The 23,603-nt window shown below is 42.4% G+C and overlaps 1 protein-coding gene across 1 annotated transcript in view; it reads right to left on the bottom strand.

The window, feature by feature from the left end:
- Window positions 1-1,585: 1,585 nt before the first annotated feature.
- The window catches only part of LOC115113396 (myopalladin-like), a 51,657-nt gene continuing 29,639 nt past the window's right edge, over window positions 1,586-23,603 (bottom strand). Inside the window, 14 exon segments of the mRNA XM_029640980.2 lie at window positions 1,586-4,943; window positions 5,108-5,241; window positions 5,485-5,650; window positions 5,933-6,140; window positions 6,324-6,453; window positions 9,975-10,057; window positions 10,148-10,297; window positions 10,628-10,849; window positions 17,387-17,467; window positions 18,083-18,230; window positions 18,420-18,640; window positions 18,642-19,674; window positions 20,592-21,369; window positions 22,849-22,965. Coding sequence (XP_029496840.2) covers window positions 4,732-4,943; window positions 5,108-5,241; window positions 5,485-5,650; window positions 5,933-6,140; window positions 6,324-6,453; window positions 9,975-10,057; window positions 10,148-10,297; window positions 10,628-10,849; window positions 17,387-17,467; window positions 18,083-18,230; window positions 18,420-18,640; window positions 18,642-19,674; window positions 20,592-21,369; window positions 22,849-22,965 — 3,683 coding nt within the window. The 3' untranslated portion in view covers window positions 1,586-4,731.

Genomic DNA, 23,603 nt, shown 5'->3' on the forward strand with positions numbered 1-23,603 from the left:
GTAGATAAACTATGTGCCATGAAATCGGTACATTGAAAATCTCTTCCCAAATATTTGGCCATCTGTATGGCACAGCTGTCAAATTTTGTTCCTTAAATTAAACTGGTATACTTTTATTTATCACAATTGTCTTTAACCAATTTAAACAAATGTGGTTTCTACTGACAAACTATTGCATAAGGGGACGACGAGGCAATCCGTAATTTCGATTAAGACATTAATGAGTGATCTAGGACGTACGTAGTCATAACTAGTGACAGAACAGTGACAGAATTCAGAACATGGGCCGTTCTTACAGTGTTCTCCCTGTACACCAAGTTAGAAACGTAGGATAAATAAAGGGGGCATGTAAGCAGACAATGAAAGCTCTTACAATATTCAATGATTACATTGCTCTAAAACAGGATATAGGCCACATGTGAACTACCAAGTCAGAACAGTAGGCGAAATTATGAGGGGGAAAGTGACCTAACAGCTTACTACACAACATACACATAGTATTACTTTCTTAGCTACAAACAGTATACCTATCTCCCTGGCATATTACAAAATTTATGCAGCACCATTACAATACATTTTTGCACTATCCTTGTCGTGCTCACTTGAACAGGAAGGTGGTGCGTCGGTCCTTCATGGAAGTTTTGCCATCAAAGTCTGGCATTCTCTGGATTTTGGTGCCTTCAAGACAACTGGGAACTCAGAACAAAACAAGGTCAAATCATGATGACATCAGGGATCTTCAGGTCGGAGCTCTAGAAAGAGGCCAGAGTTCCCAACTTGCAATTCCAAGTTGGATGACTGTTCAAAACGTATTTTCCCAGTCAGAGCTAATTTTTTCCGAGTTCAGTTGTCTTGAACTCACTGAAGTCAGATTTCCCAGTTAAGAGTTTCCAGTTGTTTTGAGTGTGGCAGAAATCATGCTGGATTGACAGCATGGCCAATGTTGAATGTTTATCCGTTTAAGGGATAAAAAGAGACACTTAAGCAGGCTAGTGATTGCTTTGCAATGGTTGCAGTTAGCCACTGACTCCCAAACCACTCATTGTTAAATTTGCGATTTCCAACTTGTCAAATGTTTATGTCCAATGAGCACCAATACGTTTTATTTACAATTTCTCTTCATATGAATAGGATTGAAAAGGATTTGCCAGCAGATTGTTGACGTGATTCATGATGATGACTGCTACAGTAGCTTGCGAGCTAAGATCTTGAAAGTATGATGTTGACATGTCAGTCCAATCAAAGCAACTGCAGATATAACGTGATTGGATGTTATTTTATCTGTGGCCAATGACCTTAAGTAACTCTATGGCAGTACCTAAGGGGCTTGAATTTTTTAGCTCAACCTTAGATTTTGCAGTGACGTAGTGTAACCATGAGTGACAGAACACTGAGCCAATCACAGCACAACTAGAGAACATTACCAACCCCTATGCACATTATTTCCCGCTGGCTGCCCCACCACCACAGAAAGCACTCTGCCTACAAGCATTTCGCTACACCCGCAATAATATCTGCTAAAAATGTGTATGCGACCCATAACATTTGATTTGGAGCCACCTTCCTCAAGAAAGCAAAAAAGAGACCAAGTTTGTATTCGGATTTATTAACTCAATTATTATTATTTTTATATTACATTGTTTGCAAACAGATATGTGAGACGTATTAATGCCAAAATTCAAAAGGCACTCGCACATCTGAGCTATCTTTTGTGCAGGTGCATGGTAAGAGTTGGATAAGATGAGGAAAAAGGAAACTGCACATGAGGCCGATACGTAAAGCTTATTAAAGATCAGTGATACTATCAAGAGCAGTGTGCAGTTTCCTTTTTCCTCAGACGTATTAATGCCAAAATAACATGCAAAACAGGAACAAAAAAAAGTGTTTTTAGCTGCCTCTATGGTACAGTTTTTATTGCTATCTGTACTGTTAGTGTTTTTTTGTTGCACTTTGCCCATTGCTCTTGAACCCTTTGCTTACAGTAGTTCACTTGCTTTTCCAGCTGCTATCAATATGCTCTCCCAACACAACTACGGTGCAAAGGTGTGCATTTACAAATAATGTATTCCTTGTGAAATATTCTGTTTTGTCTGAATATCATGAGAAATTCAATCATATTGTCGAACCAATTCTTGATAGAATTTTAAAGATATACAGTACTGTACCAATCATAAGTTTGCACACACCTACTCATTCAATGATTTTTCTTTATTTTTACTATTTTCTACATTGTAGAATAATAGTGAAGACATCAAAACTATGAAATAACACATATGGAGTCATGTAATAACTAAAAAAGTGTTAAATCAAATTATATTTTAGATTCTTCAAAGTAGCCACCCTTTGCCTTGATGACAGCTTTGCACACTCTTGGTATTCTCTCAACCAGCATCCCGAGGAATGCTTTTCCAACAGTCTTGAAGGAGTTCTCACATATGCTGAGAACTTGTTGGCTGATTTTCCTTCACTCTGCAGTCCAACTCATCCCAAACTATCTCAATTAGGTTGAGGTCGGGTAATTGTGGAGGCCAGTTCATCTGATGCACTCTCCTTCTTGGTCAAATGGCCCATACACAGCCTGGAGGTTGTTGTTGAAAAACAAATGATAGTCCCACTAAGCACAAACCAGATGGGATGGCGTAACACTGCTGAATGCTGTGGTAGCCATGCTGGTTAAGTGTGCCTTGAATTCTAAATAAATCACAGACAGTGTCAACAGCAAAGCACCCCCACACCATCACACTTGCTCCTCCATGCTTCATGGTGGGAACCACACATGCGGATATTATCAGTTCCGCTACTCTGTCTCACAAAGACACGGTGGTTGGAACCAAAAATCTCAAATTTGGACTCATCAGACCAAAGGACAGATTTCCACTGGTCTAATGTCCATTGCTCGTGTTTCCTGGCCTAAGCAAGTCTCTTCTTCTTATTGGTGTCCTTTAGTAGTGGTTTCTTTGCAGCAATTCGACTATGAGGGCCTGATTCATGCAGTCTCCTCTGAACAGTTGATATGGAGATATGTCTGTTGCTTTAACTCTGTGAAGCATTTACTTGGGCTGCAATCTGCAGAGCAGTTAACTCTAATGAACTTTTCCTCTGAAGCAGAGGTAACTCTGTGTCTTCCTTTCCTGTGGCGGTCCTCATGAGAGCCAGTTTCATCATAGCGCTTGATGTTTTTTTTGACTGCACTTGAAGAAACTTTCAATGTTCTTGACATTTTCCAGATTGACTGACCTTCATGTCTTTGCTTATTTGAGCTGTTCTTGCCAAAATATGGACTATTTTACCAAATAGGGCTATCTTCTGTATACCACCCCTACCTTGTCACAACACAACTGATTGGCTCAAATGCATTTAGAAAGAAAGAAAATCCACAAATGTACTTTTAACAGGGCCATCTGTTAATTAAAAAGCATTCCAGGTGACTATCTCATGAAGCTGGTTGAGAGAATGCCAAGAGTGTGCAAAGATGTCATCAAGGCAAAGGGTGGCTACTTTGAAGAATTTGTTTAACACTTTTTTTGGTGACTACATGATTTCATATGTGTTATTTCATAGTTTGGATGTCTTCACTATTATTCTAGAAAATAGTAAAAAATAAAGAAAAACCCTTGAATGAGTAGGTGTCCAAAGTTTTGACTGGTACTATATATACACAGTTGAAGTCGGAAGTTTACATACACTTAGGTTATGCATTGAGTGCATTAAAACTCGTTTTTCAACCACTCCACACATTTCTTGTTAACAAACTATAGTTTTGGCAAGTCGGTTAAGACATCTACTTTGTGCATGACAAGTAATTTTTCCAACAATTGTTTACAGACAGATTATTTCAATTATAATACACTGTATCACAACTCCAGTGGGTCAGAAGTTATATTATATTTATCCTATTTAACACATGTACAAGTGTGTATTAATACGCATGTGTGAATTGGAAATGTGTTTTTTGTACATCCCAACTCTCCCTGAGACACCCTCAGAGAGTGGGGTCACGGCCAGGGTCTGCCATTATCACCCTGTTGCTGGAGCAATTAGGGTTAAGTGCCTTGCTCAAGGGTACATTGCAGATATCTCACCTTGTTGGCTTGAGGATTCGAACTAGCAACATTTTAGCTACTGGCTCAACGCTCTAACCGTTAGTCTATCTGCCGCCATATCAATCTAACTAATCAAAAATAAATAAAATAATACATCTGATCTATTGGAAGATTATAGTTGACTTGGTGGCACGTGAACTAAGACTTGGCGAGTGTGTCTGTTTTTTGTGAATCAGATGCTTCAAATGATACAATTCAATAGGAATGGCGGACAAGCAAACACAACAGCATTAGGTTGACAGTTTAAAATCGAACCGTTTTTGTCATTCTAACTTTAATGTATCACTTCAAATGTATCACATAAACCAGATGAAACAAACTGCTCAGATTATAGTCCTGCTCTTCCATCTCTTAATCCTACTAGCCACCACAGATTAGATTGACTAGTAGATTAGACCATTTCAATGGAGAGTCTCTATTTGGGCATGCTTTTTAGTTCAGTACTTGGCTGAATCTGTGTCTGGGAAACCGGCCCTACGAGACTCCAGAGAAGAGTAGTTTGTAGGTTCAAAGGGCCAGTGGTGATTAGGTTGCTGGTGAAGTAGGTTGGCAAAATTCCATAAATCTTCCAAAACTTTCAACTAGAATTTCTGAAAAACCTGTGCATTATGGGGAAGTTTACAGACTTTTACAACCCTGTGGCAGAGTGTGTCTGCTTCTTACACAGCTCATCGCTCTCCAGCCGTGCCTCCGTAGGTGAGCTGGAGAACAGGATGGGGCTGTTGTCCGTCGTGGGAAAGGCAGACTTGATGTCTAGGCCTTGGCCAGTCAGTGCTGCATAGCGACTGCCTTACCACGGAGCCTTCGTCATAGGCAGAGGAACATGTTGATGCCACTGGGCTGCAAAGAACAGAGATGGCTCTGGGCATTGTAGTCCATGCATTTGATATCTTGATACACTTAAAACACAATCATTAGCAACTATTGAGTCATTCAAAACTATCACAATAAACACTGTGACAGGTAAGAGAAAGCTGTTAAAAGTTGTATTGAGTTTAATTTACCATAGATGTCTAGTCTCGCTGTGCATGAAACAATTCCGGCCTCATTCTTTGCTGATACGGTGTACCAGCCAGCATCCTCTTTCCTGGTTGGCTGAATCAGGAGGAAAACATATCCAGTGGCATCCTGGTGTAAGCTAGAATCAAAAAAACATATCTTCAATTAAATGATCACACTAAACTAAATGTATTTATCAACTGTGTTCTAATTAAATGTTTTTGGTGAATAACAAGCATTCATTTTCTAATCCAATCTGGCTGAATTGGAATGTACTCTATGCATGGGTTTTGTGTGTTAACTCTTGTCTACATGAGTTTGAATATAAGTGGGCAGTCAACTTTCTGGTTGGAGGGTGAGAGGTTAGTTCGGGAATATTAACCTGACTCTGGCCTTGGTGTGAGGAATGGTGTCATTGTCTTTCTTCCAGTAGATGACAGGTGGAGGCATGCCCAGCACCCTGCACTCCAGTCGGACGGGGGTGCCCTCTGCGATGCCTGTGTTCTGGAGCTTCTCCACAAACTGGGGGACCTGCTTCATCTCTTTTTCTGAATGGGAAAATAAGTTATTCTCTGTCATGTACAATTACTATAATACTTATTAATTGTCATGGCATACGTCACTATACCAACAAATGTATGTTTTTGTCATCACTTATTCAAAACCTATCATTGATTACCTACATTATATAATTGTTACATTTTATACTAACTTTCAATAATAAGTCATCATAAATGCTTCTAAATATTTATTAATAATGTAATACTAATTTGTTACCAAGATGTACACTATTTGGGTTTCATGAAAATACTTGTTCTGAGAACTCTTACCCACAACTCTTAACTCTAGACCGAAGGAGCTCTGTCCTGCTTTGTTGCTGGCAATGCAAGTGTATGTCCCAGCGTCGTCCTGTTTTAGAGGGTCTATGACAAGGGAATGGATTCCATTCTCCCTCACCAGCATCCGGTGGTAGAAGTTTGGGTAGATGGGCCTCCCGTTGATCAGCCACATCAGCTCTGGGTTTGGAAGGCCACTAACCTGGAAAACAGAGAAACACAATAGCACTTCTTGTGAGATGTATACAGTACTATCTATCTTCAAATGCTATCCTGACTGATATTTAGCACAATGTTTTTTTATAGTAAATCTAAAATGTATTAAATGACCATTGCTTAAATCACTCTATTCAGTTATTTTACAGTCCATGGTTATGTCACATACCTTGCAGTCTAATCTACAGACTCTGCCCTCATGAGCCACCATGTCCCCTGGAGCCTGGAGGAAGTGAGGTTGGAAGAAGCGTTCCTGGGTTGGTTCACCCTCTTCCACTTCCTGTATGCGGGCCCGCACCCTGTAGGCATGTAGGGATGTGCAGAACATGTTACAGTACATGTATATTGGCCCGGGTATTGCTGAGATATCTTGTCATCTGCAATCAAATCAAATCAAATTTTATTTGTCACATACACATGGTTAGCAGATGTTAATGCGAGTATAGCGAAATGCTTGTGCTTCTAGTTCTGACAATGCAGTAATAACCAACAAGTAATCTAGCTAACAATTCCAAAACTACTACCTTATAGACACAAGTGTAAGGGGATAAAGAATATGTACATAAAGATATATGAATGAGTGATGGTACAGAGCGGCATAGGCAAGATACAGTAGATGGTATTGAGAGCAGTATATACATATGAGATGAGTATGTAAACAAAGTGGCATAGTTAAAGTGGCTAGTGATACATGTATGTACATGTAAACATAAGGATGCAGTAGATGATATAGAGTACAGTATATACGTATACATATGAGATGAATAATGTAGGGTATGTAAACATTATATTAGGTAGCATTGTTTAAAGTGGTTAGTGATATATTTTACATCATTTCCCATCAATTCCCATTATTAAAGTGGCTGGAGTTGAGTCAGTGTGTTGGTAGCAGCCACTCAATGTTAGTGGTGGCTGTTTAACAGTCTGATGGCCTTGAGATAGAAGCTGTTTTTCAGTCTCTCGTCCCAGCTTTGATGCACCTGTACTGACCTCGCCTTCTGGATGATAGCGGGGTGAACAGGCAGTGGCTCGGGTGGTTGTTGTCCTTGATGATCTTTATGGCCTTCCTGTGACATCGGGTGGTGTAGGTGTCCTGGAGGGCAGGTAGTTTGCCCCCGGTGATGCGTTGTGCAGACCTCACTACCCTCTGGAGAGCCTTACGGTTGTGGGCGGAGCAGTTGCCGTACCAGGCGGTGATACAGCCCGACAGGATGCTCTCGATTGTGCATCTGTAGAAGTTTGTGAGTGCTTTTGGTGACAAGACAAATTTCTTCAGCCTCCTGAGGTTGAAGAGGCGCTGCTGCGCCTTCTTCACGATGCTGTCTGTGTGGGTGGACCAATTCAGTTTGTCTGTGATGTGTACGCCGAGGAACTTAAAACTTACTACCCTCTCCACTACTGTTCGATAGGGGGTGTTCCCTCTGCTGTTTCCTGAAGTCCACAATCATCTCCTTAGTTTTGTTGACGTTGAGTGTGAGGTTATTTTCCTGACACTCACCTCCTCCCTGTAAGCCGTCTCGTCGTTGTTGGTAATCAAGCCTACCACTGTTGTGTCGTCCGCAAACTTGATGATTGAGTTGGAGGCGTGCGTGGCCACGCAGTCGTGGGTGAACAGGGAGTACAGGAGAGGGCTCAGAACGCACCCTTGTGGGGCCCCAGTGTTGAGGATCAGCGGGGTGGAGATGTTGCTGCCTACCCTCACCACCTGGGGGCGGCCCGTCAGGAAGTCCAGTACCCAGTTGCACAGGGTGGGGTCGAGACCCAGGGTCTCGAGCTTGATGACGAGCTTGGAGGGCACTATGGCGTTAAATGCAGAGCTGTAGTCGATGAACAGCATTCTCACATAGGTATTCCTCTTGTCCAGATGGGTTAGGGCAGTGTGGTTGAGATTGCATCGTCTGTGGACCTATTTGGGCGGTAGGCAAATTGGAGTGGGTCTAGGGTGTCAGGTAGGGTGGAGGTGATATGGTCCTTGACTAGTCTCTCAAAGACGGAAGTGAGTGCTACGGGGCGGTAGTCGGTAGTCGTTTAGCTCAGTTACCTTAGCTTTCTTGGGAACAGGAACAATGGTGGCCCTCTTGAAGCATGTGGGAACAACAGACTGGGATAGGGATTGATTGAATATGTCCGTAAACACACCAGCCAGCTGGTCTGCGCATGCTCTGAGGGCGTGGCTGGGGATGCCGTCTGGGCCTGCAGCCTTGTGAGGGTTGACACGTTTAAATGTTTTCCTCACGTCGGCTGCAGTGAAGGAGAGTCCGCATGTTTTAGTTGCGGGCCATGTCAGTGGCACTGTATTGTCCTCAAAGCGGGCAAAAAAGTTATTTAGTCTGCCTGGGAGCAAGACATCCTGGTCCGTGACGGGGCTGGTTTTCTTTTTGTAATCCGTGATTGACTGTAGACCCTGCCACATACCTTGTGTCTGAGCCGTTGAATTTAGATTCTACTTTGTCTCTATACTGACGCTTAGCTTGTTTGATTGCCTTGCGGAGGGAATAGTTACACTGTTTGTATTCGAGTTTTGAGTTTATTTTTGAGTTTATTTTTTATTTTTACAGGGACAGTGCACATTAATCAACGTTTCAGTAAAAGTGCCGGTTTTAGCCAGCCGGCTAATTTTCAACCGCAGTCCCTGGGCAGGTTATTAAAAACAATTACAATATAGACAATAGTAACATAGAACAAGCAAGACATAGCAACATAGGACAAGCAAGACATAGCATACAGACAGAGCAACATAGGACAAGCAAGACGTAGCATACAGACAGAGCAACATAGAACAAAAAGCAGCAAGACAAAATTCATAAAAGCAACAACGTGTTTCCACACCTCACAAGCTACAGACAACAGACAACATGGAAAGCGGCAACACACAGCTAGGGACATGTTTCCAGTCACCTTGCCCTGATTAAAAGCAGTGGTTCGCGCTTTCAGTTTCACGCGAATGCTGCCATCAATCCACGGTTTCTGGTTTGGGAATGTTTTAATCGTTGCTATGGGAACGACATCTTCAACGCAAGTTCTAATGAACTGGCTCACCGAATCAGCGTATTCGTCAATGTTGTTGTCTGACGCAATACGGAACATATTCCAGTCCACGTGATGGAAGCAGTCTTGGAGTGTGGAATCAGATTGGTCGGACCAGCGTTGAACAGACCTCAGCGCGGGAGCTTCTTGTTTTAGTTTCTGTCTGTAGGCAGGTATCAACAAAATGGAGCCGTGGTCAGCTTTTCCGAAAGGAGAGCGGGGCAGGGCCTTATATGCGTCGCGGAAGTTGGAATAGCAATGATCCAAGGTTTTTCCAGCCCTGGTTGCGCAATCGATATGCTGATAAAATTTAGTGAGTCTTGTTTTCAGATTAGCCTTGTTAAAATCCCCAGCTACAATGAATGCAGCCTCCGGATATATGGATTCCAGTTTGCAAAGAGTCAAATAAAGTTCGTTCAGAGCCATCGATGTGTCTGCTTGGGGGGGAATATATACGGCTGTGATTATAATCGAAGAGAATTCCCTTGGTAGATAATCAAATGTCGACATTTGATTGTGAGGAATTCTAAATCAGGTGAACAGAGACAATAATGTATGAGATTAGTGTTGCTATCATAGGGATAAAACTCTGATTGGTTTATCTCTATATGGGTTTATGGTTGCTATGAGGGTTTGTGTCTGTTCAACAGTAGTCTGGGCAATATCTACATCTGCGATCTTACTGTTCGTAACCTCTACAAACAACAGTAGGAGCTGAAATCATGCTGGCTCCATGCTGAGGGTTCTTCTTGCCTCTGCAGATCACAATGCACAGTCAGTCAGTCCTTCTCACCTCTGAGAGTGAATCATAGGTGTCATTCGGTTTCGGAGAGGACCTGTTTGGATGATCAAATGACCGGAGCAGCTGATTCGTCCCTGGTGATCATCAATTAATTCATTAGCAAATCAGATTTGGCAAAGGGGAAAGTTGTATAAGAGTGAAACAATTACAGGAGGTTATGTTACCTGGGGGTTAGCTGCCAGGACAGTGTAGTTGCCATCATCGTCGTTATTGGTGACCTCTATGTGTAGGGCACAGGTTCCGTCCCCCTCTCGTATCTTCTTATAATGATAATTTTTTCTCAAGATCTGCTTGCCATCCTTGAACCAGTAAACCTGAAATGGGTTGAAGACCGAGGAAGATTTCTAACAAATGTTGAGTACATGTCCACTCACTGTATGGTGAACATACAGATGAACTGCCATACCTAAATCCAGATCCCGGACGACCCCCCGAATATAATACAACAGAGAAACCCAATCAAGCAGAGCACTCTGTCCTTCCTCCCTGGCATTGGCAGATAAAATCCTGACAGGATCACATACACATACTAAAAATCTTTGTTATCACTATACTATAAGGCAATTTAGATGAAAACCTCTGCTAAAAACACATTCTGGGTGACATGATAACACATTTTAAAAAACAGAAATGTGCTGTCTCACCTTAGGTACAGGGATCCCCACCACTTTACAGGAGAACGTCATAGGCACACCCTCCATGGCCCTGAAGTTCTTCAGTTTTTTGCCAAACATGGGAGCGATGCACTTCCCTGTTGGGATCTCATCGTGTTGTACCTCGTCATCTGACTCCTCGACTGGCGTGCGCTCCAGACGGAACTCTATCTCACTCATCAGCCTCTGCTCAAAGTTGGACACTTTGTACTCCTAAAATAAAGAAAGGCCGCTCTATAAAAATAATTGCAGTAGTCATGCCAATAGTGTAAGTCTTTAAAGTGCTTTCCTTGCGTAGGTTAAATTTAAGCAAAACTAAAAAGAGCGTCACTATTATAATAAATATCTAGGTATCATATCAATATATAATATAAATAATTATAATAAACAGATCAAGATGCTGCAAATAATAATACTATGGCAGGAATAAAAATAGTATGACACCTGATATAATGGCAGAGACTCCTGCATGTAATGAAGGAAACATATTTACCAATTGAAATATCGTATCAAATACTTTACCGAGATGGAATGGAGATACATTTCAGAAACAGTTTTGGAGAGTGTTTACAGTACTTGAGTAGATTTACAGAGGAGTCAGACCCAGAGCACCATTTCACCATTTAGCAATGGTGATATTGTGTTAAAGGCATGGTGGGAGTCAATCCAATTCCAATTTTCCTAATTGAGATGCAATGAAGAACATTGGAATCAAATCAACGTTTATTGGTCACATACAAAGATTTGCAGACGTTATCGCAAATGCTTGTGTTTCTAGCTCCAACAGTGCAGTAATAATACCTAGCAATACACAACAATATGCACAAAACAAGTTTAAATAAATAAATTAAGAAATATCAGAACGAGCAATGTCAGTCCGGAATATAAATATACAGTGCAGTCGGAAAGAATTCAGACCCCTTCCCCCAAATGTTTTTGTTTAGTTACAGCCTTATTCTAAAATTGATTCAATATGTTTTTCCTCATCCATCTACACACAATACCCCATAATGACAAAGCAAAAAGTGTTACAAATAAAAAACAGAAATACCTTACAAGTATTCAGACCCTTTACTATGAGACTCAAAATTGAGCTCGGGTACATCCTGTTTCCAATGATTAACTTGATTGGAGTCCACCTGTGGTAAAGTCAATTGATTGGACATGATTTGATAGGCACACACCTGTCTATATAAGGTCCCACAGTTGACAGCGCATGTCTGAGCAAAAACCAAGCCACGAGGTCGAAGGAATTGTCCATAGATCTCCAAGACAGGATTGTATCAAGGCACAGATCTGGGGAAGTGTACCAAAAAATGTCTGCAGCATTGAAGTTCCCAAAAACACAGTGGCCTCCATTCTTAAATGGAAGAAGTATGGAACCACCTAGACTTTTCCTAGAGCTGGCCACCCAGCCAAACTCAACAATTGAGGGAGAAGGGCCTTTGTCAGGGAGGTGACCAAGAATCCGATGGTCACTGACAGAGCTCCAGAGTTCCTCTGTGGAGATGGGAGAACCTTCCAGAAGGACAACCATCTCTGCAGCACTCCACCAATCAGGCCTTTATGATAGAGTGGCCAGACGGAAGCCACTCCTCAGGATAAGGTACATGACAGCCTGCTTGGAGTTTGCCAAAAGCCACCTAAAGGACTGTCAGACCATGAGAAACAAGATTTTCTGTTCTGATGAAACCAAAAACGTTTTGGTCTGAATGCCAAGCATCACATCTGGAGGAAACCTGGCACCATCCCTACGGTGAAGCATGGTGGTGGCAGCATCATGCTGTGGGGATGTTTTTCAGTGGCAGGGACTGGGAGAATAGTCAGGATCGAGGAAAAGATTAACGGAGCAAAGTACAGAGAGATCATTGGGGCGAAGGTTCACCTCCCAACAGGACAATGACCCTAAGCACACAGTCAAGACAACACAGGAGTGGTTTCAGGACAAGTCTCTGAATGTCCTTGAGTGGCCCAGCCAGAGTCAGGACTTGTACCAGATCGAATATCTCTGGAGAGACATGAAATAGCTGTGGTGACTGTTTAACAGTCTGATGGCCTGGAGATAGATGTTGTTAATCAGTCTTTCTGTCCCAGCTTTGATGCACCTGTACTGTCTCCTCCTAGATGGTAGCGTGGTGAACAGGCCGTGACTCGGGTGGCTGAAGACCTTGATGAAGCACTAAAGTCCTTGATGAAGCACTAAATAAACTTCAGTTAGTGCTAAATACGGCTGCTAGAATCCTGACTAGAACCAAAAAATGTGATCATATTACTCCAGTGCTAGCCTCCCTACACTGGCTTCCTGTCAAGGCAAGGGCTGATTTCAAGGTTTTACTGCTAACCTACAAAGCATTACATGGGCTTGCTCCTACCTCGCTCTCTGATTTGGTCCTGCCGTACATACCTACACGTACGCTACGGTCACAAGACACAGGCCTCCTAATTCTCCCTAGAATTTCTAAGCAAACAGCTTGAGGCAGGGCTTTCTCCTATAGAGCTCCATTTCTATGGAATGATCTGCCTACCCATGTAAGAGACGCAAACTCGGTCTCAACCTAAAGTGTTGAACGGAAAGGCTCTGGAGCAACGAACCGCCCTTGCTGTCTCTGCCTGGCCGGTTCCCCTCTTTCCACTGGGATTCTCTGCCTCTAACCCTATTAAAGGGGCTGAGTCACTGGCTTACTGGGGCTCTTTCGTACCATCCCTAGGAGGGGTGCGTCACTTGAGTGGGTTGAGTCACTGATGTGATCTTCCTGTCTGGGTTGTAGTGGGTCTAGATTGTCGGGTAAGGTGGAGGTGATATAATCCTTAACTAGCCTTTCAAAGTACTTCATGATGACAGAAGTGAGTGATAGTCATTTAGTTCAGTTACCTTCGCTTTATTGGGTACAGGACCAATGTTGGATATAAGCAAGTGGGGATAACAGACTGGGATATGGAGAGATTGAATATGCCAATGAATACTCCAGCCAGTTGGTCTGCACATGCTCTGACGACGCGGCTTGGGATGCCGTCTGGGCCGACAGTCTTGCGAGGGTTAACACTCTTAAATTACTTACTCACATCAGCCACGAACAACGAGAGCACACAGTCCTCGTGAGCAGAGGGGGACCACGTCGTGGCTCAATGTTGTTTTCCTCGAAGCGGGTGAAGGTGTTGCTGCCATCTATCCACGTGTTTTTTTTGGTTTGGATCAATTCTAATCGCCAGAGTGGAAACAACATCATCTATGCACTTCCTGATGAACCCATTCACTGAGTCAGTGTATAGAGTGTGGAATTTCAGTGTATACGTACACTACCATTCAAAAGTTTGGGGTCACCTTGTTTTTGAAAGAAAAGCAATTTTTTGTCCATTAAAATAATATCAAATTAATCAGAAATACCGTTTAGACATTGTTAATGTTGTAAATGACTATTTTAGCTGGAAATTGCAGATTTTCTATGGAATATCTACATAGGCATACAGAGGCCCATTATCAGCAACCATCACTCCTGTGTTCCAATGGCACGTTGTGTTAGCTAATCCAAGTTTATCATTTTAAAAGGCTAATTGATCATTAGAAAGCCCTTTTGCAATTATGTTAGTACAGCTGAAAACTGTTGTTCTGATTAAAGAAGCAATTCAATTGGCCACCTTTAGACTAGTTGAGTATCTGGAGCATCAGTATTTGTGGGTTCAATTACAGGCTCAAAATGGGCAGAAACAAAGACCTTTCTTCTGAAACTCGTCAATCTGTTCTTGTTCTGAGAAATGAAGGCTATTCCATGAAACTGAAGATCTCGTACAATGCTGTGTACTACTTCCTTCACAGAACAGCACAAACGGGCTCTAACCAGAATAGAAAGAGGAGTGGGAAGCCCCGGTGCACAACTGAGCAGGAGGACAAGTACATTAGAGTGTCTAGTTTGAGAAACAGACGCCTCACAAGTCCTCAACTGGCAGCTTCATTAAATAGTACCTGCAAAACACCAGGTTCAACATCAACAGTGAAGAGGCGACTCCGGGATGTTGGCCTTCTAGGCAGATCTTCAGTTGATACTTAGATATATATATTTTTAAATAATTGCAAACACACATTTTTTTGGTAATGGAACTGAACAGGTAATGCTAGTGGTAATGGTAGTGCTGTCTGAGATGTATAGAAATTATGACAACATTACAACATAATGACTTTCAGAGGGATAACAGATGGGATCCATGGCTTCAGTTGAAATCTTGTATTTTAAATAAATGTTTTTTTATACGCAAGAAAGGTAGAAGGTTGCTCACATCTTAGAATGTCATATACAGTACCTCAGCCTATTTAAGACATAACACGAGTTTGGTCGATATTTCAGTTTAGAAATCGTTTAAATCAGTGGTCACCAACCTTTGCTGAGTCAGGATCACTCAGTCAAAATGCAAGCCAAGATCTACCGCTCAGATCATTTTTAAACAAGACTATGCAACATTAACCAGGCTATAGGGCGGCCCAATACATTATCTCTGCACATTGGCTACGCTTGAATTGCCTTGCTAATGTTGTTCTTCTCAGACCATTTAGAAATTATATTTCAAAATTGTTGGTCTATGATCACACTGGTAAGAGATCATTTGTTCTATTACTTGTGAGGCACAGCTCAGTGAGCATAATAATGAGCTTTTTTTTTTACTGGACTGATGACCTGCATCTGATGGTCAGTCTGTGGGGAGGGAGCAGTGGTGAGACTGCCTCTCACCCGACTCAACGTCCCTCCTCTCTCCCTCCCTCCGCTGAGAAAAGGGGACAGTCTTCCAACTGACGTGAAACATACACTATATATACAAAAGTATGTGGACACCCCTTCAAATTAGTGGATTCGGCTATTTCAGCCACACCCAGTGTATAAAATCGAGCACACAGCCATGCAATCTCCATAGATAAACATTGGCAGTAGAATGGCCTTACTGGAGCTTTCAACATGGCACCTTCATGGAATGCCACCTTTCTAACAAGTCAGTTCCTCAAATGTCTTCCCTGCTAGAGCTGCCCCGGTCAAATGTAAGTGCTGTTATTGTGAAGTGGAAACATCTAGGAGCAACAACGGCTCAACAAGAAGTGGTAAGCTACAAAAGCTCACAGAAAGGGATTGGCGAGTGCTGAAGCACATAAAATCGTCTGTCCTTGGTTGCATAACGCTTCACCATCTGGCATTCCTAAATCGCCCAACATCAGTGCCCGACCTCAGTAATGCTCGTGGCTGAATGGAAGAAAGTCACCGCAGCAATGTTCTAACTTATATTGGAAAGCCTTCCAGAAGAGTGTAGGCTGTTATAGCAGCAGAGGGGGGACCAACTCCATATTAATACCGATGATTTTGGAATGAGATGTTTGACGAGCCGTCCACATACTTTTGGTCGTGTAGTGTATGTCGCACTGCATCATGCACCAATTCATGATGTTACTCCTATGACTAAAGAAACTGAAATGTTCCTCGATATTAAATAAGACACAAGCCGCAAATAACATTGCAAGCATATCGAAACACTTCGCTATACTCATTAATTGTAGCTGCAGTGTTGGTTGTAGTGGGAGTGGAAGTAGGGAGAATGCACATTTTATGGCTTTTAAAGTTTTGAACAAAGTATTAACAGTGCTGAATAACAACTTAAACATGAACTTACTCACTAAAAACAGCAGCTGTTTGCTGTATTCATTGAGTCTCTCTCGTCATGGTTGTAAAAGCTTTGAAATCTCACATTATCAACTTTCTGTGGATTTCAGGCATCATTTTACATTATATGGCACAAGGAAACTGCAGACTCTTGATCTGAGCTATCTGCTTGGCCAGCGTTAGAGTCCTATAGGTGCACTTGATTTGCTCTCTGGAACTGCCGGATAGGCGGAGGTCTACCTTCAGAAACATGAAATGGTTCCAAATGGTAACACCTTGCCATCCTGGTGCTCGGGCTGCTGAATGAAGTGCACCTACTGCCAACATTGTGAAACAGATCAAATAAATAGGAATGCAAGGCTTTATCATAGTTTTTTTCATGTTTGGTGATCAACTAGGAATGGTTTGGAGAATTATAGTATTTTTATTTTTTCTGTGCGGGGGTCTTGGGGAACTGTGGCGGGAATCTTGAAGGGCTGGTGGAAGATCTGTCGACGTGTGCTTGAGCACTGGTTGCTTCTGTGTGTCTCTCTGAATGTGAGGCTGTTAGATCACTAATGTGATGTACTGTAGTTGTTGAGCGGCTTCACTGCAAGTATATTGTTTGTTTTAAATATTCAGTCATTTGAAAAATTAGACAAATAAACAATTATAATGGGCTTGAATGGTTTTAGTTATTATGCAAGTGGAATAAGGAACTACTCCTCTCTAACGAAAAATTATTGCAGTCAGAGTGCAGTATAACTGCAGTTAGTGTGAAATATAACTGCAGTATGCTGCAATTACTGTGCACAAAATAACAGTTTTTTTTACTACAGTAATTTTGCAGTGTAACTGCAGTTAGTGTGCAGTTATTCCGGAATTACTGCATCCAAAATACCACAGTCAATTGCAGTTAAGGCAGTTTCAAAAGTCCAATCTCTTTTTGTAAGGGTTACAAAAAACATTCAACCCCCATTCTGCAATTACTGAAGTACTAGGAATAAACATGTTTATCCAATGTCGTTACTGGCGTAAATACAGTGTTTCTGCATAGATATAAGAGCAACTTAATGTAAAGTGTTACCGAATGTTCTGAGCAAAGCAATGCTTGGGAGAGAGATGTTCGCTGTACCTCGTCATAGTTAAAGACAGTGGCGGGAATGTTTGGTCCGAGGTGTCTGCTCGCTGTTTTCCCCTCATAAGTAGTCGGCTTCTATGAGAGGATAGGGATGAATGATGAACACCAACACAAATGCACTCACACGAATGAACAAACACACACACCCATGGACACACACAGAGACACACAGGCATCACTACCGCTAATGTGTGAGTAATGTGTGACTAATATGATATGCATGGTGTTATATGAGACACATACAGTACATGATGAATGAATATGGAAAATGAATGATTGGAAAAGGATTGCTCGCTGATGCTCTGCTGATCGCTCAGTTTAGATGAATGTGTGTTCTCACTGCTTCCAGATTGTTTCACATTGTCACTTTAATGAATTTGTAATAAGAATTCCAGAATAGCAAATTGGAAGCAAGTGAGAATGCACCATGCAGTCTCCACTTTGTATTCTTTTCAAATGTTTGAAGAACGTGGTATTCAAACAGGTGTTGGGTTGAAAAGAATTTGTAGAAGAAGAATGCTTTATTTATTTGAGATCCCTCTGTTCATTTGTTGGTTCCACTCCAAGCCATATTATTACTGCATAACTCATTCATTTAGTTACATATTCAGTCATTCACCCAATCTATAATGGAAGGTACAGTATGTGCCTCACGGCATAACAGTACAATTGAAGGGACATATCATATACCTGTTGTACATGACCACGCATTAAATCTTCATTGAACCTAAGCTTTTTCTCAATATCGTGGAGGAGAGTTTGTTGGCTGCTACGAATATCATAATCTAAAATAGGACGAGTGCTTGTAGGCAACTTCTTCAGTATGCCTTGAGGTGGCCTGTGGATCAAAACAAATTAATTAGCAAAAATGTATTTTTACAATATATAAAACTGAAACACAATGAATTGAATAGTGAAGTAAGAGGATTCCGCCCCTGCTTATTCCCTTCCCTCTAGTAATCTTCCAATCAGGATTTTTTTTTTAAAACTGGGAACTTTCTGGAATTCAGGAATCATAGGGTCTTACCTATGAGCACTCCTGGGCAGGCCCATAGAGTTGGTGGCTTGTGTGGTGTGTAGAGAGGGCAGGACAGAGCTGAGGAAGGCCACATGGTTCTGGATGGGGCTGGAGGTACTGGAGGTCGGGGACGCTGCCTGCGGGGGCGACTGCTGTGGCAGGGCGAACACAGAGTTTAGGTAGGCAGCAGGCAACATGGTCAGGGAGGTGGGGGAGGACATGAAGGAAGGGGCTGGTGGGTGACTTGAGGACTCTGGTGGGTAAGACTCTGGGTTGCGGAGAGAACTGGTTGGGGTTGGAGGAGTTGAGCTCGGCAGCCAGCTTGTGGAGCAACGGAACGGGGGACTCTGTAGGAGAGGGACTCCTAAATGGAGAGAGGGGAGTCTGGGCAGTGATGAACTCCTTTGGCCTAGAGTAGTTGAAGCTCTGTGACGTAGGAGCCAGGTTGAGGAGGGAGGCGTGGGTTGTTCTGAGCAGGGGAGTGGGGGAGGTGTTCTGCATGGTTGTGGGGGCTTTGTTGAAAGCTGCAGGGATGGCGCTGAGAGATGCTGTGGGGGCTGTATTCAGATGAGGTGTGGGAGGTGTGCTAAACTTGGGTACGTGAATGGCTTTAGGCAGGGATGAGTGCGTTAAATTCAGCTGGGAAGAATGGGTGGTGTTTTGCTGGGTCATATAGGGTGGGGATGCAGGGCTGGTGTACAGGTGTGGTGCAGGAACAGTTCTCAGCAGAGAGGCAGATGGAGGGGAGCTCATACAAGAAGGAGCTGTCTTCAATTGAGGAAGGGACGGCAGGGTACCCATAACTGGTGCAGGAGGGGCTGTGTTCAGTAGCGTTGCAGAGGTAGTGTTCTTTGGTGGTACAGGGCTTGTGTTTAGCAGGGGTGAAGAAGTAAAATAGGAATGGGTGGTGTATGGGTTCAGTAGCGGTGCAGATGCAATGTTTAGCAGGTGGGCAGGGGGACTAGTGTCTAGCTGGGGTGTAGGGGTAGTGTTCAAGCTGGTCACAGGGGCGGAGTTGAGAAAGGGTGTTGGGGCTGTGGTCAGTATGGGTGCGGCATGGGTGGTCTGCAGGAGCATGGGGGTAGATGAACGGGGCAGGTTTGACTGAGGCTGGGCTTGGGTCTGTGCCTGGGACTCGTGGTGTGTCTGGGCTGGCCAGGCAGATGCCTCCGGTTGGCTCTTGGTGGCTCCGTTTGGCTCAGTCTCAGTCTGCTGCTGCTCCATAAGCACCTGGTTGTGCAGAAGCTGCAGCTGGACAGGATCTCTGAGAAAACAGAGATGGAATATGTTGAAAACTTGATATAATAAAACTAGCCTGGTCCCAGATCTGTTTATGTGGTCTTGCCAATTCATAAATCCTTGTCACGCCAAACCCTAGGAGGTGGCAAGACAGTATAAACAGATCTGAGACCAGGCTATAATTAAACCATATGTTTGTCTTAATGTGTTCCTCACCCGAATAACTACAAATACTCGAGAGACAGTTCCGTAAAAAGTAATGAGCACAATGTGTCTTTCAGGGGCAAGTTTGAGAAATAGTCTGCCCTTTTAATGTCTAGGAGTATCCAGGGAGCATTCAGACTCTAAACACACTCAGATCTGCAATTGGAAATGTCAGTAATGTTCTGTATCAAGCTTGGTATAAGACCTTTCATTGCATTATTCTAGCACTTTTTAAATGAGTTTTAATGCCCTTACTGAGATGCATGTTCTGTAGCTTCTTATTCAATATCAGTCACTTTGATAATGTAGAGTGAAAACAAGACAATAACGTATTGTCCCTCAATCAATTATTATTATCAACACTATGCAGAACACATATCATCTTAGTGCCTTGATCGAACAGAAAGGAGGAGGAGACATTCCCACCTTCAATGTTTACTGTTTTAAATACAGCCCAAACAACTCAAGCTGCTTTCTTCATTTCAAAACAAGGACCGCAATTGAAAAAATACACCACAAGACTGAGACCAAACATTTTATAGAATTACTTTTATAATTAAGCATATTTTCTCGTAACAAAATCAATTGCAGGTGCAAAATTTGGGAAACACAATGGTGATAAAACAAATAGTTTGTGGTCTGATTGGTTGTTCATTTGGCCCTAAATCATGTTAGGATTTGTCTTAAGTTAAGTGATCCTAGATAAGTTGAAAAATACTTGAGAATTAGAATACTTACAGTTTGGGCTTGGCCAGTACTGCAGGTGGTTCCTTATTGGCCAACTGCGACATATCTTCATATGAATGGCTATTGGATGCTTCACTCTGGTTTTCCGTTTCATCCTCAGGCAGTTTAAAGTGCACACGGAGGCCTGCCCTGGAGCTGGACCTGGGCCCGTTGTGGTTAACCAGAACCCCAGGCTTAAGGCAGGAGGAGTTGGGGGGATCAGGGAGGTTTACATGGGGAGGGGGCTCAGGTTTATGGATAGGAGTCCCTTCCACCTTAGGCCAAAGACCAACGGGAGGGTCAGGTAACACTGAAAAGGCTCTGGAGTCTCCCTGGTCAGTCTTGGGCATCTCACCACTGCTCTGGGGCTCCGGGCATAGCCCGCTGGAGCTAGTAGGCAGGTCTGGGTGAGGGGTGCTCAGGTAGAGTGGGTCCAGATGAGATGTGTTGGAGCTACGGGTGCCTATACGGAGGCTGCTGCCCAGCCTTAGTGGATCCAGGCTGGGCATGCTGGGGCTGATAGGCACCTGGCGCAGCATGCTGGAGCTCAGAGGGTCTACACGGAGGGTACTGGTGCTCAGAGGTTCCAGTCGTAAATTGCTGGAGCTGAAGGGATCCAGGCGGATGGTGCTGGAGTGAGGCTTGATGCTGTTGGTGACAAGAGCCTCAGCTTGAGGCTTTAGTCTGGGCAGAGTGAGATCTGATGAAGAAGGCTCTGGAACTTGTGTGGACTCCATTGTTAAAGTGCCTACGAGAGTTTTCACGTGGTTGTTGTTGGTGTTGTCATTTCCTAATGAGGTACAGGGAGAAGGATAGGTACAAAGTCAAGTGAAAGTCTAAACATCCCTCTCAAAGTTTTCACATTTTGCTGCCTTGAAATTACCTCTAAAATGGGATTGCGTTGATTTTCCCCTTCTAATCTACACAACCTACTCCACATTTTCAAAGTGAGAGAACAATTATAGAAAATGTTCTAAATTTATACAAAAATGTAAAACAAACATGGCATGATTGCGTACATCTTTACACCCCTGAGTTAATACTTGGTGGAAGCACCTTTGGCAGCAATTACAGCTGTGTGAATGATTTTTAATAAGATTCTACCAACTTTGCACAACTAATAGGGCAACATTTATCCATTGTCTTTTTTTATTGTATTTTATTGCTCAAGTTCAGAAAAATTGATGGACAGCAATATTCAAACCTGCTTTTAAAATCAGATTTAAGTCAGGGCTGAGGCTGGACCACTCAGAAGCACTTAACACCTCTTGGAAAGCCCTTATGTTGTGTCTTTGGCATTACAATTTGTAAAATTGACCCGCTGAAAAATAAAACTAATTTCCAGGGTTAGGTATTCAGAAGACTGAAGTAGGTTTTCCTCTTACTTTTTTACCTGGGCTTTGAACCTATCATATTTATTTTGTTCCTGACAAACTCCTCAGTCCCTGCCGGTGACAAGGATACCCATAACATGATGCTTCCACCACAATACTTGAAAATGACTCAAACATTTTTGTTTTTAATTTAGGCCAAAAAGTAAATTTATTTGCAATGTTGTCTTGCAGTATTACTTAACGTAAATAATTGATGATTTGGAGTGGATTTTTTAAGACAGGCTTCTTTTTTAAAAACGTTTTCATAAAAGCCAGTAATGTGGAGTGAATGCAATGTTGTTAATCAATGCACAGTTTTCTCTCAGCTCAGCCAATGAATCCTAAGACTCATAGTGATGTCGTTGAGGAGTTTCCAATTGCCATACTTGACCATACTCAAAGGGATATTCAGTGTCTTGGAATTATTTCTTAGAGACCCCTGATCTATGCCTGTGGGAGAAAAAAAATCCCAGACATGCTTTTAAAGCTCATTGGTGGCTCTGAGGTTGAATCATTGTTTGACATTTACTATCAATTTGAGGGACCTTCCAGAGACAGGTAAAGTTGTTCTTAAATCCTGATAACCACAACTTTGACAAACAGATTGTTGTGTGATTTTGTATGAAAATATTTGCTCCTGAACTTATTTAGATGTGCCACAGAAAAGAGTTTGAAGACCATTGCAATCAGGACTGTTTTATATTTTTATTAATTTCAGAAAAATTATAATTTTTCTTTCACTGTGGATAAAAAATTTTTTTTTAGAATTTTTGGCAGAAAAATTTGAAAACAATGCAAGTGTGTGTAGACTTTCACGAGGCACTGTAAACAGTCTTCAAATATTATCTTACGAATAGAACTTCCAAGTCTAAACTTTTGTAAGCCAGTGACGTTACCTTTCACCCTTAGTGCAGCGATACTGGATACAGTTCCATATTTGTTGCTTGCAGTGCAAGTGAATTTTCCAGAATCTTCAGGGAAGACTTCAGCAATGACCAAAGTGCATATTTCCTCTAAAGGGAATACAAAATTAGGGAGATGAGCACCAGCTGAATGTCATTGTTGAAGTTCAGGCAACATGACTGATAGGTTAAAGTGCAGAAAAATTACTATACTGAACTGAAATATAAAATGCAACATGTTGGTCCCATTTCTCATGAGCTGAAATTAAAGATCCCAGAAAAAACACAAAAAGTTTATTTTTCTCAAATGTTGTGCACAAATGTGTTTACATCCCTGTTGGTAAGCATTTATCCTTTGCCAAGATAATCCATCTACCTAACAGGTGTGGTATATCAAGAAGCTGATTAAACAGCATGATCATTACACAGGTGCACCTTGAGTTGGGGACAATAAAAGGCCAATATAAAACGTGCAGTTTTGTTATGCAATGCCACATTTGTCTCAAGTTAAGGGAGCATGCAATTTGCATTCTGACTGCAGGAATATCCACCAGAGCTGTTACCAGAGAATTGAATGTACATTTTTCTCCCATAAGCCGCCCCCAACGTTATTTTAGAGTATTTGGCTGTACGTCCACATGGCCTCACAACCGCAGACCACGTGTAACCACCCCAGCCCAAGACCTCCACATCCAGCTTCTTCACCTGCGGGATGGTCTGAGACAAGTCACCCGGACAGCTGATGAAAC

The sequence above is a fragment of the Oncorhynchus nerka genome, linkage group LG28 (genome assembly GCF_034236695.1).
Source record: "Oncorhynchus nerka isolate Pitt River linkage group LG28, Oner_Uvic_2.0, whole genome shotgun sequence".
NCBI lineage: Eukaryota > Metazoa > Chordata > Actinopteri > Salmoniformes > Salmonidae > Oncorhynchus > Oncorhynchus nerka.